This window comes from Crassostrea angulata, chromosome 7 (genome assembly GCF_025612915.1).
Source record: "Crassostrea angulata isolate pt1a10 chromosome 7, ASM2561291v2, whole genome shotgun sequence".
In the NCBI taxonomy this organism is placed as follows: Eukaryota; Metazoa; Mollusca; class Bivalvia; order Ostreida; family Ostreidae; genus Magallana; species Magallana angulata.
Window position 1 is genome coordinate 28,542,154 of NC_069117.1, and position 17,424 is coordinate 28,559,577.

The 17,424-nt window shown below is 32.7% G+C and overlaps 1 protein-coding gene across 1 annotated transcript in view; it reads left to right on the plus strand.

Annotated features, from left to right (window-relative positions):
• LOC128155182 (GTPase-activating Rap/Ran-GAP domain-like protein 3) overlaps nt 1-17,424 on the plus strand; it is a 130,044-nt gene that overhangs the window by 10,537 nt on the left and 102,083 nt on the right. The window contains exon 2 of the mRNA XM_052816773.1: nt 15,950-16,679. Coding sequence (XP_052672733.1) covers nt 16,471-16,679 — 209 coding nt within the window. The 5' untranslated portion in view covers nt 15,950-16,470. The remainder of the gene's footprint in view (nt 1-15,949; nt 16,680-17,424) is intronic.

Below are 17,424 nucleotides of genomic sequence, written 5' to 3' on the forward strand. Positions count from 1 at the left end.
TTGTGCTTTTACATTTTTATTCTGCTATTCATTTTAGTAGGGGCTATGTGTTGTCATCTATACTTAATAGTCACACTCATTATAGTGTGTTTATATATCATCATACACGGTACAACATGTACCTGGTTTTGCATCATTATGCAAATGGTTTAAGTATAGTTGAGAGCATATAAGCCTATCGTACACATTCAATGGTGTATTACATTTTTATTCTTTTATCAGGGGCGTATATGTGGTCTTCTGTACTGTTGTTGTACCATGTATGTACATACAAACACACTAATGAGTGTGACTCATTAGTGTGTTTGTATGTACATACATGGTACAACATGTACCTGGTTTTGCATCATTATGCATAGGGTTTATTTATAGTTGACAGCATATAAGCCTATCATACACATTCATTTGTGTATTTACATTTTATTCTTTTATCAGGGGCATATATGTGGTCTTCTATAATTAATGGTCACACTCATTAGTGTGTTTGTATGTACATACATGGTACAACATGTACCTGGTTTTGCATCATTATGCATATGGTTTATTTATAGTTGACAACATATAAGCCTATCATACACATTCAGTTGTGTATTTACAACCAACAGATCTTTCAGTTATATATCTGTTAAATGTAATCTATATACTTAACTTACACAAAACAAATATAAATCCGTTCAGATTAAAAAAATATGTTTTAATTTCAAAATTACTCCTGAGTTGATAAAAAGAAACCCTCTATGTAATGTCTCTGGTGTTACTTTTTATGTCTCTGGTGTTAGGTTTTTAGTGGTAACACGTTGGACAGTAACATCACAGACATACGTTACGTGATATGACAAAAAGACAAAATGGCGACTGTCAAGGACACCTGGTTGTGCTTCAAAATAAATGTGTCGCTTAAACATCCAAATAATTAGTTTTAGAAATCGGACAATATATTCATTAACATCATTATGTTAGTAACGCTAAGGACAACTTTCAAAAATACGGAAGTGCAGTGACACACCTTTTTGTTGTAATATTCTTTCCTTTCAACTTTCAAGTCTTCGCTGGCTGAAACTTTTCACATTCCGGATATGACGTACTCAGATAACAATTGCATAAGATGCACGAAGGGTTAAATTATATTTACTGCGCTCATTTTTGATAAGGTAACACGAAAGAAAAATATTTAAGGGCATGATAAAAATCATGGAAAAAATTAAATTGAGAGACAAAGTTCCAATTTAATGAGTATCATTAACTTCTTTTAAATAATATCTTTTTAAATTATATGCTTTTTAGGTCACCTGAGCCACTCAGATGACCTATTGCAATTGGTCTTCGTCCGTCGTTGTTCGTTAACAATTTTCCATTTATTCTTGAAAATTACAAAGTCAATTGTTACAAAATGTACCATTTTTAGTGTGAAGCATCTCTGTGATAAGAGGAATCTAAATTGTGAAATTCTTGGCTCAAACTCCTCCCCCCCCGGGGGGGGGGGGGGCAAAATATGCACTCACAAAAAACCACCAAAATATTCAAAAATTGTTTTCTCTACTCCCACATATGTGAGGAAAAACTGAATGCATGGTTATGATGTCCATGAAAACCTCTACCAAGAGACTGTGCGGTATGGTCAAATATCTGCCCCCAATTTTAACCCTTTCGCTGCCACGTCAAAAAAGACGCTATTACGCTTCAGTGCCAAGCATGACGTTATCAAATTCATGTTTTGACGTAACAATCTTACACAACGCGCCGTACCATTTTTTAGCGTTGCGGGATGCTGTTTTGCGTTCAATTGATAATTTCTAATGGTATTATCGAAAACAATGGCTTTTTATCTTTTTCTCTGTCATTTCAAATAAGACGTTATACGCCATTCTTTTTTTCTTTTTTTTTTAAGCGTCGCCAAATGAAAAAGAAAAGAAAAAAAACCACGTCTTTCAAAAAATATGAATTACTTCATTAATGATGCATGTTCCCAAGCTTTAACAAATACGTGCAGTTTTTAAAATAATCACTTTCTACAATCCTTTATTATAATCCACGCATACATGTGCATTTTTTATCATTGAAATTGTAATTAGTTCTATAAGATCTAATGCATATATCTCTTATTTCTTTGTTTGCATATAAATGAGACATAAATTTCACGATAAAAAAATCTATCTTATTCCTGAGAGAGAGAGAGAGAGAGAGAGAGAGAGAGAGAGATAAATTATTGGATTTCTTTTTTACTAGCCTTATGACATGCAATGCAAACTCAATCATGTTTTTCACATCAGAGTTTCCCTAAAATTGTGAAAAATGGAACTAAAAATGTTCAGTTGATGGGGCGGGATTATCAAATAGTTATCACGAAAGTATATGGTCTAAATAGCAATAACTAAGTTTTTCTCCCGAATAATGTGGACATTTATTTTTAAAACATCTTCATTCGGTCTCGCACCGTATGGGATTTACTGACCATGTACAAACCATATTAGATCAACAGTAAACTTTATGTGTAATTAAGCAAAACACCAAATGTTTTAAAGCGATTTTATATAACCAACTTACATTGTTTTATAGCCTGTATGCATAATTAATACAATATTTTTGTAACAATCATTGTCATTAATAGCGGATAATTTTCAAAAACTAATTAATTAGTATAACACAAATATGTAAGTGATCAAGAGGCGGGTATTGCTGACTGCAGCTGTTAAGGTTTATCATGATGCAGTTTAAGAAATTTGCAAAAAGGAATTGATTTTTAATGTGTGTTAGATACGCAGACAGACAGACAGACAAAGAATGACTGTGCTAGATTGGTTAACAATTCCTTGTTCGTTTTAATTTTTTTTTCTATCATAATTTTTCATTTCTATTAAATCGCGCAAGCATAAACGCCCATCCAAGTTTATGCTCGTTCAGTCATTTGGGGGTATTTCGAATCACCCCGGCCCTCGTTTCGTGTTTTAGAAAGTTTGATGTATCGCACTGCAATGTACAAAACATGAACAAGTGACACTCTTCAACAGTCACCACCGTTATTTTACATAGGCGTCGGAATCGGGGGGGGGGGGGGGGGGGCTAAGGGGGGCTTAGACCCCACCCCATTTTTTTACAAAGTTAGACCAATAGGCACATAGCATCATAGAGGGTTCACCCCAACCCCCCTTTTTCTCGCAGGAAACATAATTGTTCCTAAATTTACATTGAAATGATTAAAATATTGAGAAGTTGGAGTCAATTAAGAATTAATTCTTTTTTTGTGGAAGTATGCGTACCCCCCCCCCCCCCCCCTCCCCCCACGGATTAGGATTTTCATGATTTGGGGAATTATTTTTTTTTTCTTTTGCTTGTCAACATTTCTGAGGATAAGTCTAGCTTCCCCCCCCCCCCCCCCACTTTCAATTTGCTTCCGACGCCAGTGATTTATATATAGAGAGTTTAGAGAAGAAATGACATACATTAATAAAGGGAATTTGTATGATGAAAACGCTGTTTAATATTCATTTCTCATTACATTGTATGTTATTGCTTTATTGAGCGAGAAAATTGATACAGTGTACGTTTGTTACCGCATGCGCGGATCCAGAAAACATTTCCAGGGGGTATCCGAGGGATAATTTATTTTCAAAGGTTGGAGAGGGAGTTTTAGGCCTATTTCGGGAATTTTGCTATGTAATCTTATTAATTTGAATTTTCAAAGAGGTGGAAGGAATAGTCCATGCACCACCTTCTAGGTCCGCACATAAACGAGTATGATCTTTCTGTTGGACCAAAACAACGAACTGTATTAAACATGCGTTTTTACACATATTTTACGATCAAGTTGAACAAAATGTGTTATTCAAAATACCCCAAATGACTGTATTAATGATTTCGTAAATAGAATAATATATAGGCTTATCGTGAAATTTTTAAAGCTGCTATGCCCGATTTCATTTAAAATTTTGTGTTCGCTTTTATACGATGGCTATGCTAAGTGTGTGTATCATAATCGACATGGCAGTAGGTTCCAGGTCAATTAAGCCATATTTTACTGAAAAAGTGATGTACACAATTTATTTACAAAAACAAACGACATAAATTGTATTGATTTCTTTCGTCTCATAATAAGATTCGCTGCTGAGCTCAAGGCGGGTATGGTTGTATTACGACTATGAAAAAAATTTCAAGTCAAAAATAAACGTCGGTACATTTTATTCACTAATACTTGGAGAAGTGTTTTGTATACAATCGATACATCACATGCGGGTTGAATAAACCCAATCATTCGGGAACGAAACCAAACGGTTTCCGTTTCTAAACATTCCCAAAATGGAGTTCGTTTGTTTGTTTGTTTTCTGTTCTCATACAGAAAATTTTTTGTACTTTAAATAATTCAAACTTTGAAAGGAGACGGATTTTTCTTGTGTAAATAGGCGTATTTCTAATAGATTTGGTCTATATAGAAAAATATTTGATACTCTCATAGCCAAAAAAAAATCGGACTATGTCGTTTTAAATTATTTGTTTGTTTTAAAATCTTCCTTTTCTCGGACAGGTGAACACTATCTTAATTTTTACATTTTATTCCATACAAAGTAAAAACTTTTACCACATCATACGTGTAATATTAACAATCACGATCGTAAGTTGTAAACGTTTGACCTCTCGGAAAAAGACGTATAATATTGTTCTTAATGTTCTCTAATATCTTAGCTTATTTATCGATACATTTACGATTGTGATTTATATCATAGTTCTAATATTCAAAGAATCAAAAACAATATAGACCTAAGAAAGTTAACGATTACACATAGTTCATCATCATACGATGAAATATAACAGTTATGAAATGAAAAACATTTACGATTCTATATCTCGATTCGAGCTAAGGAATTTTTTTTTTTACCAACTTATGGTTTTACAGTTTGTTTTAGTGATTAAATCCGCTTAACCAACTGAGTTGTCTAAAATATGATAATGATAAAATTTTGTGATTAAAACATTGATATATTTTATATACTAAAATTATACATAAACTGAAAGAATAAAAAGTATTTTCATAAAGTATATTACAGTCCTCGAAATCTTTCCTTCGTTTACCGTTATATTTGCGTCTGTACACACAGAAGATGCTCTTTGTGACCATAAAACAGGTGATGACTTGAAAGTCCGTGCGGACAGAACCAAATTAAATGTCTATGATGTGCGGTGTCCAATTTTAGAGACACGGTTGAAATTTAGTTTCAAGAAAGAATATCTCTGTTTGAAATGCTCTGAAGAAGGAGACAGAAGATACGAAAAAGGTATCAATAGGACTTGAAGCCCGCGCGCGGGGGGGGGGGGGGGGGGGGGGGGGTTGCACTGAAGCCTTTATCTCGAACACGATCGAAGAAGCATCACCATTATATTCAAATAAGTTATTACATGCATTTCTTGTTTTTCTGTCCAAAGATTCAGTTTTGTTCTTTCACATGCATGAAAACTACAGTAAAATGTCACCAGATTGAATTCTTTTAATGTTGATCATCTGGCTAAAATTTTGTTCTAGGATCATATCAAAGTAATTTTTTCAGTGCCCCATTCCTCCTTATTTGGCATATCGCAGTTTATATTGCTGTTTATTAATTAACTCTGAATGAAAAAAAATATATATAAAGCACATGCTTCCTTTGGTGCTCTGTCAATATTTCTAAGTAAAAAAAGACACACGGTCTCCTTCAAGCGATTCATTTTCTCTCGATTTCTTGCATTTTAAACGATACCAGAGATCGATGCTGTATGTAGTAGCTTTTTACCCGATTTATGTTTTAAATTTAGAAAAAAAAAACGCATGGATAATACCGATGTGTTTTATTTGATTTTTTTTAATCAGCACTAACGGCAGGATGAAATTAAAAAAGTCGCGCACACTCGAATTATACTTGTCCTTCGGTGGCGGACTAAAGTAATAGCTTTCGCCATGTTAAAATTGGACTTAAGACCTGTATTTTGACAGTTTATAAGGTTATCCTAAGATATGACAATTTTATGAGCTATGATGAGATCTTATGAAAAGTTTTGGTCTTAGATAGATTTTAGTCAAAAGTCAGTTATGTTAAACGAGCCCCAGGTTTATATGGCAGATTAGGAGAAAGTAAGATTGGTCTTACTTTTGTGGGGGAGGGGGCATTTCCTTTGGTCCAGGTTGTGCATTAGGACAGATATTATTTTCCAGTTCTGACGATCTATTCACAAAAACCATACGCCAGCCATGGTAAAACGCAGACAACGAGTTGGCGCTGTGTGACGTAGTGACGTTATTATTATGATGTCATTTTTTTACGTTGTGACGTTATCAGCAGTATTTTACTAAACACATACATCATTCGATGTATATTGATACACATTTAAAAAATCAATAATGAAAAACAGAACCTGAATATATTTAATATTTTTTTTATTTTAATGTATATTTTTTCAAATTGCCATAGGCCCAAATAGGCCCTGTGGCACTTAACGTAGATATTCAAATAGGCCCAAATAGGCCCTGTGGCACAGAAATGGTTAACCAATTTTTAAATAGTGTCCAATAAAATTTAAATCTTCATAAATCATTGTACAGTGGATGCCTATAACTAAAATCATGATTTAAGTCATCATTGCTCATTTGCTATTTATCTATGACGTCAACTAAATGACCTAATTCCCGCAAATTTGCAAACAATTGAAAATATTTCCAATTTTGCTTTATATTTTGCATTCGGAAGTATAGAGCGCAAGTCTGCTCAAGTAAGATTTTATCATATGTTTTTCTTCTGATAAATATACACATTATACTAAAAAATGGTACTTGAGCAAGCCTGCGCTCGATGTTTCCCAGTCGAAAAACCATCGGAAAACACCCATATTTTGCTACAAAACATCAATATATCAAAATTAGGCAATCTTCATGACGTCATTTCTACATTATGACGTCACTGTGGTGATAATCTTTTGCACCCTTATTTTAAATATGATTCTAACTATCTTCTCTCCTCCCATATATATTTGAATAAAACTGAGTGCATGTTTATGATGTCCACAGACTCCTCTACCTAAATTTTGAAATTCGTGACCCCTGTGACAGGGCTTAAGGCCCTAGGGCGGGGCCAATTTAGCCATATACAGTCATTACATGCATATCTTTTACAATTTCATGCGATGCGATTTTAATGATATTCTATAAGATTTCAATGCAATGCTATGAGATTTGTATGCTATGTTAGGAGGAATTGAAATGAAGAGCCTTATGATAAGGCATGCTATGCTTTGCTATTCTATGAGATTCGAACAAAAACGCCTCCGTACAAAAAAGAGTTCCACATATTTCGAAGTAAAATGATAAGAAGCCAAAGTTTACTACTTATCTGCAATGTGAGCTTTTATTCTTCCAAATAAAAACATTTAAAACCGAGTTAAAATCATGTTGTATGCTATGCTATGGTATCCTATGACGAATAAGATTGTATGCTATGGTATGATATTCCAATGCTATGTCACGAGATTCCAATGCTATGCTATGAGATTTCAGTGCTATGCTATGCTATGGTGTATGTTGCATATTTAGAAAAAAAAATATCCTGTCATCTTTTATGATATTTCTTGTCACCTGCAGGTAAGACAAGAGTTATGGCTGGGAAGGGGGGTATGTATTTGTCTAACTTTATTCTGCTCGGGAATTTCAATGAAAGAAATGAGTTTATTCCTATGTTTAGAAAAGAAAAAATAATGAAGCTGTCAATCAAAGTTATCGATATGATATTGTGAAAGCATTTGGAAGGAGTTCAGGGAAGGGGATTATGACAGCTAATGGAGTTATCTTCCCTTGCTTCTTCCCTTCCTTCGCTTGTTCATATTTAGTAATTAATCATTAAATATAACGTAATTAAGAAGTTGTATGATCAAAATAGTTATGCAAGTATTTTATCATTTGAAACAAAAACAGTTTTTAAATTTCTTAAAGTAAACAAGTAGACTTGTTAATAGTAAAGTAATAAGTAGTAAACTAGCCGCTTTGTTTTAGTTTATCTATGAAAACATTTAAAAATAAAACCTATTTTGAAAATTAACATACCTGGGAAAAATACTTTGTATGGAAGCTGTGCTCCTTTTTAGTAGTAGGCCATGCACTCTGATACGAGCGATAGGTCTTGTGCTAAACTATATGATTAAGAGTCCTTTCCAAAAGAATTCAGGCACTGAAGGAGGAAACTCAATTATATGCATTTATGAGACTCCTCCACAATTTTGTGTATGGGCTATAGTACTCAGGTGACCGTTAAGGCCTATTGGCCTCTTGTATGGAATATAATTATATTTTAGCAAGATTATTGTTGCCTTAATATAAAAAAAAATACAATTTGAGACATGCAAATATTAAATGGAATTCTAAATTAAAATTTAAAAATATTCAATTCAAAAATGAAATATGACGTTTCCAGCATGTCAAACGTAGATTATATAATAGTTGAGTCAGTGACTTGTTTTAAGCGATAAAATTACTATCATTCACACATTAACTACCGTGATCGCAAAAAGGCGCCATTTAAAAAAAAATAAATCCATATATAAACGATTTATTATAATTACGCCAATCTTTAAAATCAATATCCGTTTGTGTGTGTTAAGGGGTCAGGTGTAGTGAGTATTTTTTGCTTATTTCCACCTGTAATTTTTTACTTGTTCCGATAAATGTGGTGATAGGGTGGTAGTTCATTCAAAAAGATTTTCTATATTTTGATTTATGAAAAATGTCTGTTCTCAACAAAAAACAAAATCGGAGGGCTGCAAACAAAATTGCTAACGACTTTACAGTAATCACTATACATGTTAGTTCAATTTCTTTCTTTTTTCCGTTCTTGTCATAGAAATATCATGTGTTGATGTGCAATATGTTGCGTGTCTTGCGATACTTCAGATCAAATGAGACAGTCTCATGTACCTTAAATTATTAAGAAGAGAATATGTTGGCAACGAAGAATGCATGAACAAAATACCTATCACATATTATTAAGCTTGAAATGTCTATGTAAGTTATGTTAACTGTGTGGTATACATGTTTTGAAAATTAAAACAAATATTTTAAAGAATTGCAACATTGTAACTGTTCCTCCTCCTTTTTCTGGCTTTTGCTAGCATGCAAAAATTGCTCTTTTCGCAAGTGAAATTATCAATTGCTTATACGATATAGCCATAGCACTTTGAGGTGGTGTTACGTGGGCGCTAGTGGCACTTGAAAATTGATGGTTCTTTCGCATTTTTGTCACGGCTCCAAAGAAATTTTATCGCCATCCGAAATTTAAAACTAATCGAACAGCGTCTGTTGCAAACAGACACATCCATAATTTTTCGACTGTGGGTTATATTTGCGTGCTCAGTGTACATTAGGAAATGGTGTTCTTTGGTTTGATTACAGTGCTTTAATAGATCATATTCTAATACATATGCACATCCGTGTGAAATGAAAAAATAATATTCCTTTGGAAAATATCATCGTGTACTTGGTGATTTTATATGTACATATATAAGAACAATGGATCATGATGTTGCAACGATCTGATTGGATATGCAAAAATATGTTCACTTAAAACGGAATAGCAAGAGCGAGTATATTTAACTGATCATAAATATAGGAATAATTCTCAAAAGGTCAATTAACTTACAAATTATCTCATTTATAGTCTTTTGGTTTCAATTCTCAAAACACCTAAAATAAAACTACAGTTGTAATAATTGCCTTCTTTTTTGTCAATATATCCTTTCTTTGAAAAAAAAAAAACAACAACAATTGCTACGTACCAATAATGCTAATTTCAGTAAACGATTCAAATGTTTCAAAACGCTATTCATAATATATTGTGGTTAGCATATATCGCCTTTTCAAAAGCTTAACATTTGATTCACGTATTTCATAAAAAGGGAAATAATTAGAGAAAGTGTTTAATTGATAGAAACATAAAAGCAATACAAACAAGTACATGTAAGTTAATGTAACACAAACAATATACAAATACCATTTTAAAGATTTTTTATCTATAAAGTAAAAACAACAAAATCTTTGATCTCTCTCTCTCTCTCTCATTAAATAGACTATGAGAGAAATAGACACACTAATAAACACACTACTGTACTTCTTAAAAAATCCCCATTAGACTTATTATATCCCCGCTCCGAAGGAGAAGGGGGTATACTGTTTTACCCTTGTGTGTCTGTCTGTCCATCCGCCCGTAACAACAATTTCTGTCGCATTTTTCTCAGTAACTATTAATCGCAGAAGCTTGAAAATTTAACACATTATTTATTTAGGCATGCCATATCGTGGGATTTACTTTTGTACCTATCGGACGTCAACTTCTTTTTTAAAAAATGACGACTTTGTTTATTTTTAGCCTAAATTTTCAAACATTTTCGTCAAAAATTTCTCAGGAACTATTTATTGCAGATGCTTGAAATCTTAACACATTATATATATTATTTGTTTAAGCATGCCATATTGTGGGATATATTTTTGTCAACTTCCTGTTAAATGACGACTTTGCTTAATTTGCATATTCACTTCAGAGCGGGGGTAATAATAGTAAGCATTGGCTCACAGATATCTTGTTACCATTACCTTAAGAACCTCAAGGCAACACCGTGGTTTTAATAGGATGGATATCGATTGCATTCAAACTCAAATGGACAATAAATAACGTACTTTTGAAAACAGGTTGCTAAATTGTAACTTTCTCGATTAAACAATATTACAGTTAGAATATTAGATCGATAGATAAAGACACCCAGATACCTCAACTTTAAGTTTGGATAACGCATATTTTAGGTTTGGAAAATGAGTTTTTTGTTGAAAGAGATTCAATTATTCACCTTCATTACACTTAATTTAATATAATACTCTACAGCAAATCGTTATTTATTTAAAAATATCTTTGAAAGACTTTGTTATTTAGTAATAGAAAGGGGTGATTAGGTTTCCTATCTCGCAGAAACTAAAGGTTCTTTCAAAACATCATATATTGAAATTCTTTTAATACTCCATATATCAGATTTTTATCTCCAAGGTTAATATCGACAAAGTTCTGTCCACTACTGCAATGAAGATGGGATGACATATGAAACTTAACAACTATCAAAATATATTTCTTTGACATCAATGAGAAAAACAAATAGCACCTCTGCCAAACAACAAAGAACTGATGGGTTTGAAAGTTGTATAGAGCATTGTAACATGATATATTAACATGAATGACAAAAAAACATCATTATTCCGTTAGAACTCCCTATGTTAAACATAAAATGCAATTAATTTTACATAAGTAGTTTATTAAAGTAACAACATCGTTAGACTCTGGGTTCGAAATTGCAAATCTGATACTCCAACCCATTGCGCTACGCTGTTAGACATTATATTTGTGAATCGAAATTAAACTACACCTATTCACTATGTATTTCGATAATAACGGTGTCCGAAACCTCTTCAAGGTCTGCAAATATATTTGGACAAAATAAAAAAGGGCCAAACCAAACAAGCACAGGGGAGATACCAACCTATTGGTAGAGAACCTTACAACAGGCTATGACAAATGCAGAAAATATATTATGATTACGTTTTCTGAGGTACGCAATGAAACAAGAAAACATAGATTAACTTAAAATATAAGCCTTTTCAAAGTCAATAGTGATTAGAAATAATAGAGTGTCGTTTGTTATATTAGTCAGTCGTCTTTTATTTAAGCCTTATAGACAAAAGATGATTTATATTTCGAGATATTTTTATTACACAAATTTATGAACATACAACATAATTTCGAGACAGACTGATATAATTTTGACTAATTGGAATGAACTTTATGGGAATTGGCCTATTGAGATGAATATAAAATTTTGAAATGTTAAGAAAATAATATAAATCAAATATCAATGTTTTAAATGGTGTTTCCCTTTATAATTATTTCTTTTGAAGGCAACATTTGCCATATAAATGTCCGATTTACATGCATTATGTTCATTTTTTGCTTTGAGCGTATAATATATATATATATATATATATATATATATATATATATATATATATATATATATATATATATATATATATATATAATCTTTGATATCACATGGCGTGCTTTTCGTCAATAATATATATATTTATAATCTTTGATATCACATGGCGTGCTTTTCGTCAATAATAACACTTGGTCTTATTGCATGCCACAAGGTTATTACAATAACACATTTGACAGTCTGGGTTTGTTTGCGTCTCCCGGGAAATTTCATTACAGATCGGATAATAAGAGTCGTATAGAGAGCGTTCTAACGGATCTTTCTGCCTCTGACACGCTCACAAAACTGACTTCTTTGGTGCTTCATGCAGGTATTTTATGACGATAGCTAGTATTGCAGAAAAAATACATAACACACGTAAGCTGAAAATAGAATATAAAGAAGTAGAGGAAAAGTACTTAGTGAACGTAAATATTCTAATATGTAGCCCAACCCAAGAAAATAATAAGGTAAACAAATAAGAATCTGAAAGTTTGAAAACCACACATAAACTAGACAACATTGAAATGGTGACCATCTCGAAGGGCCCCGATTAAATATTGACAAGATCAAAAAGATTTCTATACAATTTGGTTTGACATTGGTGTATAAATTTCCAGCTGGTACAGAACTTCTAATTCAATCTCATTACCCCTTACATACAGGTATTTTTGTTCAATCTGAGCAAGATTAAGCCGATGGGGAAATAATATATGGTCTAAAACTGATTAAAAAGCGATCCACCATGACCTTCAAATTTGTTCAAGGTCACTGCACATCATGACACCTCTGTAAAGTATTAGCCAAAAAGGGCTAGGTGGAGAGTATATACGTTCTAAAGAAAGGATTATTTTCGTGGTCTGTGATATGACCTCGATACTTGACGTACAAACATCATTCAAGGTCACTGCATATCTTTTGATCAAAGGCACCATGTGGTGACTGGTAAAAGGGGGGGGGGGATATGCCGCGGACAAAGATCTTGTATACGATTCTGCTAGCTATGGTCTTAACCTTAGACCTAGAAACATGGTTACTGTAAACTCTTTCCCCAAAGGCACTCTGTAGGTGAAGTATGAGTCAGATTGAGCTAAGGGGAGAGAAGATATGCTCCGGACAAGCAATCTCGGATGGACGGAAAGACGGACGGACACAGAGCGGAACCATAATTATTTATATTATTATGTATTACACCTGGTCACATATACATGATAGTATTTAAAGCTTTTCTTTGCTAATATGATTTACGGTGCTACCGTTCTGGCGAGCGAGCAAGAAATACACAAACCTTTACATCATTGTCAACCTAGTGTGAATTTTTGAGAGAGTATTGCTCTACAATAAGTATGTCAAAAGTACTAATTTTAATGATTAAGATACATAGAGCGCAACCCCCTACCTTGAGAGAGAGAGAGAGAGAGAGAGAGAGAGAACCCGGTCCCTGTTTATAGGTGTGTAATTTCCCACTTAGATTTAAATTAAATGGTCTGACTATATGCAATACCTACATAAATTTTTTAACTATTTAATTACTTTTTCATTTTATTCCTTTTTATTAAGTTCAAAATGTCATATTGTTTATTTCCTCCCTACTCATAAACTTACTGTACAAGCATGCACAATTATCTTACAAATGGATCGATATGACAGTAAAGTATGGCACATGCTAGTGTATATTTATATAATCTCTATATAAAATAAAATTAAAAACAAATCATATGTCAATGAGGCAGGTATCGCAGTCTATACTGAAAAGCTAACTCAAATACACTCATTACAAATGTTTGATCCACCTCTATATTTATCGCGGGAAATATAGCGCGAGAGCACTGTGACGTCATCCATGACTTTGTTCATCTTTGTTTACGTTTGTTTACTCAATGCGAAGGTATGGAAGCATGTAACAAATCTTTTGAGTCTCGCCAAAGTATATGCGGTACTCAAAACATGTCTTCAAACTTTAAGACACCGTAAATTACGAGTTAAAAGTCGGCCATTTTTGGCATAGCACCACGGGTGGAAACATTAGAGAGCACTATGGGACGTAGACAAAAAATTTTGTTTGATGAACTGTAGGTTTAGCTCGTTTTTTTTCCCGCGCACACTGGTTCTTAGAGCTCGCTTCTCTCGCCGGCGCGCATTTTTCCGCCCCTTTGTCTGTCATAGTACTACGAGTCAAATTTTTAACGCTTAGTTCAATACATATAATCAATGATATATAGTGGTGCGCAAGCGGACTTGCAGAATTACAAAAAATAAAAATAACATAAATGGCAATTAAAAAAAAATTTGGAACTAAAAAAAATCTATAACTATCACTTAAGTAATAAAAAACAAACTGTACTTTTAGCGTGATAGAAGAGATCAGTAACAGTATGCTTGAAAGATTTTAAAGTGCATTGAGATGCAGACATATTATTAGTTTTTGTTTTTAAATTCAATCCAATATACCAATCTTAACCTTTCCCTGTTATAGCTATGAAATATCAATAACATCGGATAATTCCCACGATTTCAGAGTAGTCCTGAAATGTAATTGTACAATCCTACTGAGAGATTTCTTTGCAAAGCTTTGGAATTCGAAATAAAGCTGTTCCGTTTAACACGATATCATATTTCTTTAAAAATTCATGTTTGTTGAAAGATAAGATGAACAAACTAGAATAAAAAGGGACAGTAAAATTGTATGTGAAAAGAATTTTTTGCACCATAAAATGTCAAGTTTAACACTAACCTTATTGTAAGAAAAAAGGTGTGACAAGAAATTATACAATAATGTACATAAGTTATATAGCGGATCCAGGGAAACAAAGACTTACACAACAGACATAACGAATGGAATTCTATTAAAACTATATACACTAAACAAAACTTCTACATTTTCACCTGAAAAATATAATGCTAGTAGTTCAAAATTCTGGGGAAAAACATTTTGCAGCTATTATGTCTTCTCACCAAAAGATATATAAAATAAGACAACAGTGATTAAAATTAATTACCGTAACGAAACGTCAAACATAAAATTGCTATTTTTTTTACGCATACTTAATGTAATTGGCAACTTTTTGTGATTGATATTAATCTTTAATATACCGGTATGTCTCAAAAGATAAACACTCAAAATGATAATTGAAAAAGCAACTAGAGCCATTGAAGTATTGGTTTCGGCATCGTTTCGAAGACAAATTGTACTCGCTCTAATTTTGCCGTTTGTTTTGTCCTCGACATTGTTGCTAATACTGAGCAATAAGAAGAACCTTATTCTCATATAATTTTTCTCTTCTATAAGTGTAACGTCATTTTAATTAGCAACCTAGATCAATCTAAAAGCAATGAGTGAAATTCAACCAAACCGGAAAGGTTTGTGATATTTAGCAAATGCCAAGGTCTTGGATCGCAATCTCAGGTCAAGATCAATGCATAGTTCATAACTACTTAGAAGTTAAGCGGAAATTAGTCACGGAAAAACAAATAAAGGTGTTTATCTCATATAGTAAATGATGTTTACTTGGTGAACACTTAGGACTTTGGTTTAGTGTAGATGAGCGAAGGTATTATAAAAAAAAAAAAACCTCCTAAAATACAAGAGGATGGGAGTATTGCTTCCATTTCTTATATTCACCTTAGTCAAGGCTATATATTTTTTTTTTAATTATTAATGATTTCTGTAGGTAGATTATTAAAAGATGAACTTATGCTATAACATACTTTTCATATGTTACACCATCATTGAAATATATCTTTACTATAAATATTCAAAACTCGTGGGTATAAAGAACGTGACACCTCATATTGATAAAAAATATTAAAGTTTTTCAAATGGGTATTGGTATGTAAGTGATAATATCACATTATGACAGTAATCTAAACACTAAGTATTACTTTCATAATGATATCTTAGAAAATGATCTTGAATCTTTGATTTCAGACAGTAAATTTGAAAACTGGTCGTCAAGAAATTGTGATGGCCTGTAATCAACACCAATACAATGTTGAAGAATTATAATTAAAGAATGTCTCCAAGAATACCAACTGATAGCCATCTTGTGGAAAAAAGATTTCTTCGATTATGAAAAGTCCGTTTCTCCATCAGACTTATTTTGACTGACATGCTTGTATACATCGAAAAACTTGGTAATAAAAAATCAATTTTCTCTCGTACTATTGTACGGCAAACTGATTTGACAGTAAATAGGAAGACAGGACTGGAAACTTTGGAAGCCGCAAGCAAAACTATCTATCGCATTCACAGAGACGAGTAACTTTGAAAATGAGTTCTTGATTATGTGTAGCGCTTATTGAATGCCCTTTGAAGGTTACGCGTTTTCAATGCTCTTCGGCGATGACTTAGAGAAATATAAAAGATGGAGAAAACAGCAAAAATCATCGACTAATGAAAACCCATAGTGCAGAGTTTGATTCATTTGAAATTGGAAAAAAAAATCTACCATGGAAAAAATAAAGGAAAAACTACATGTTCCCAAGGGAAATAATCCTCGATCTCCGGATGTTCGAAGACTTTCTGCAATTTTGAGGGATTCCATGTATCTAGCTTGGCCAGCCGCAAGTTTTTCAGAGGATAATTCAAGTGAAGCCAAGAAAAGGTTGTTTCGACAAAGTGCCACAATGGTCGGTGATGATGAGGATGAAGACTATGAGTAAGTATTTTATAATTCATCCCTTTGATAGATATTAATTTGAAATTGAATAGACTTTCAAAACTTTCAATCAGTGTTACTTTACATGTAACAGTTTTATTCAAAAGCATTTATAATCAGCTAATGTATGCATTCTGATAAAAATTATGTTTTTCATTATTTATAAATTCTCTTCCCCGATATAAACTGAGGCAAATACATGTAAATGTACTTTAAAAAACTATGATTTTAGAAACCGGAGCAATTTAAATTGAGCACATTGTTTTAAGTTTTAAAATTATGACCAACGTAATTATGAAATTAGCAATCAAACAATCGCGTTATATATTATTCATGTGATAATGATAATTAGTTAAAATTATGATGAAAAACAAGCTGTAAATAATTAGAGTGACATGTACACGTACGCGTATACTTTTGACTCTTCAAAGTGACGACTTATTAATGTATGCAATCTCTGGGCCTTTCGATGTTCTTAACAACTAAATTTAGTTTAATATTTGGCTTCCTATAAATATTTTCAAAAACCTTTGAAAAATTCACACTAAATGACGATTAAATATGTATAAAATGTATCTTTTTTTATCGGGGGCGAGTTGTCATGATCTGGGGCGAGATGTCCAAATGTGGGGGCGAGTTGTCCAGCATTCCTAACAATAACTTCAGAAAATATTCCTTACGGTCAGACGACACGTTCCTCGGGCATTGTTTTTGTATCTCTTCGTAATAAAGAGTTCCAAAAAAA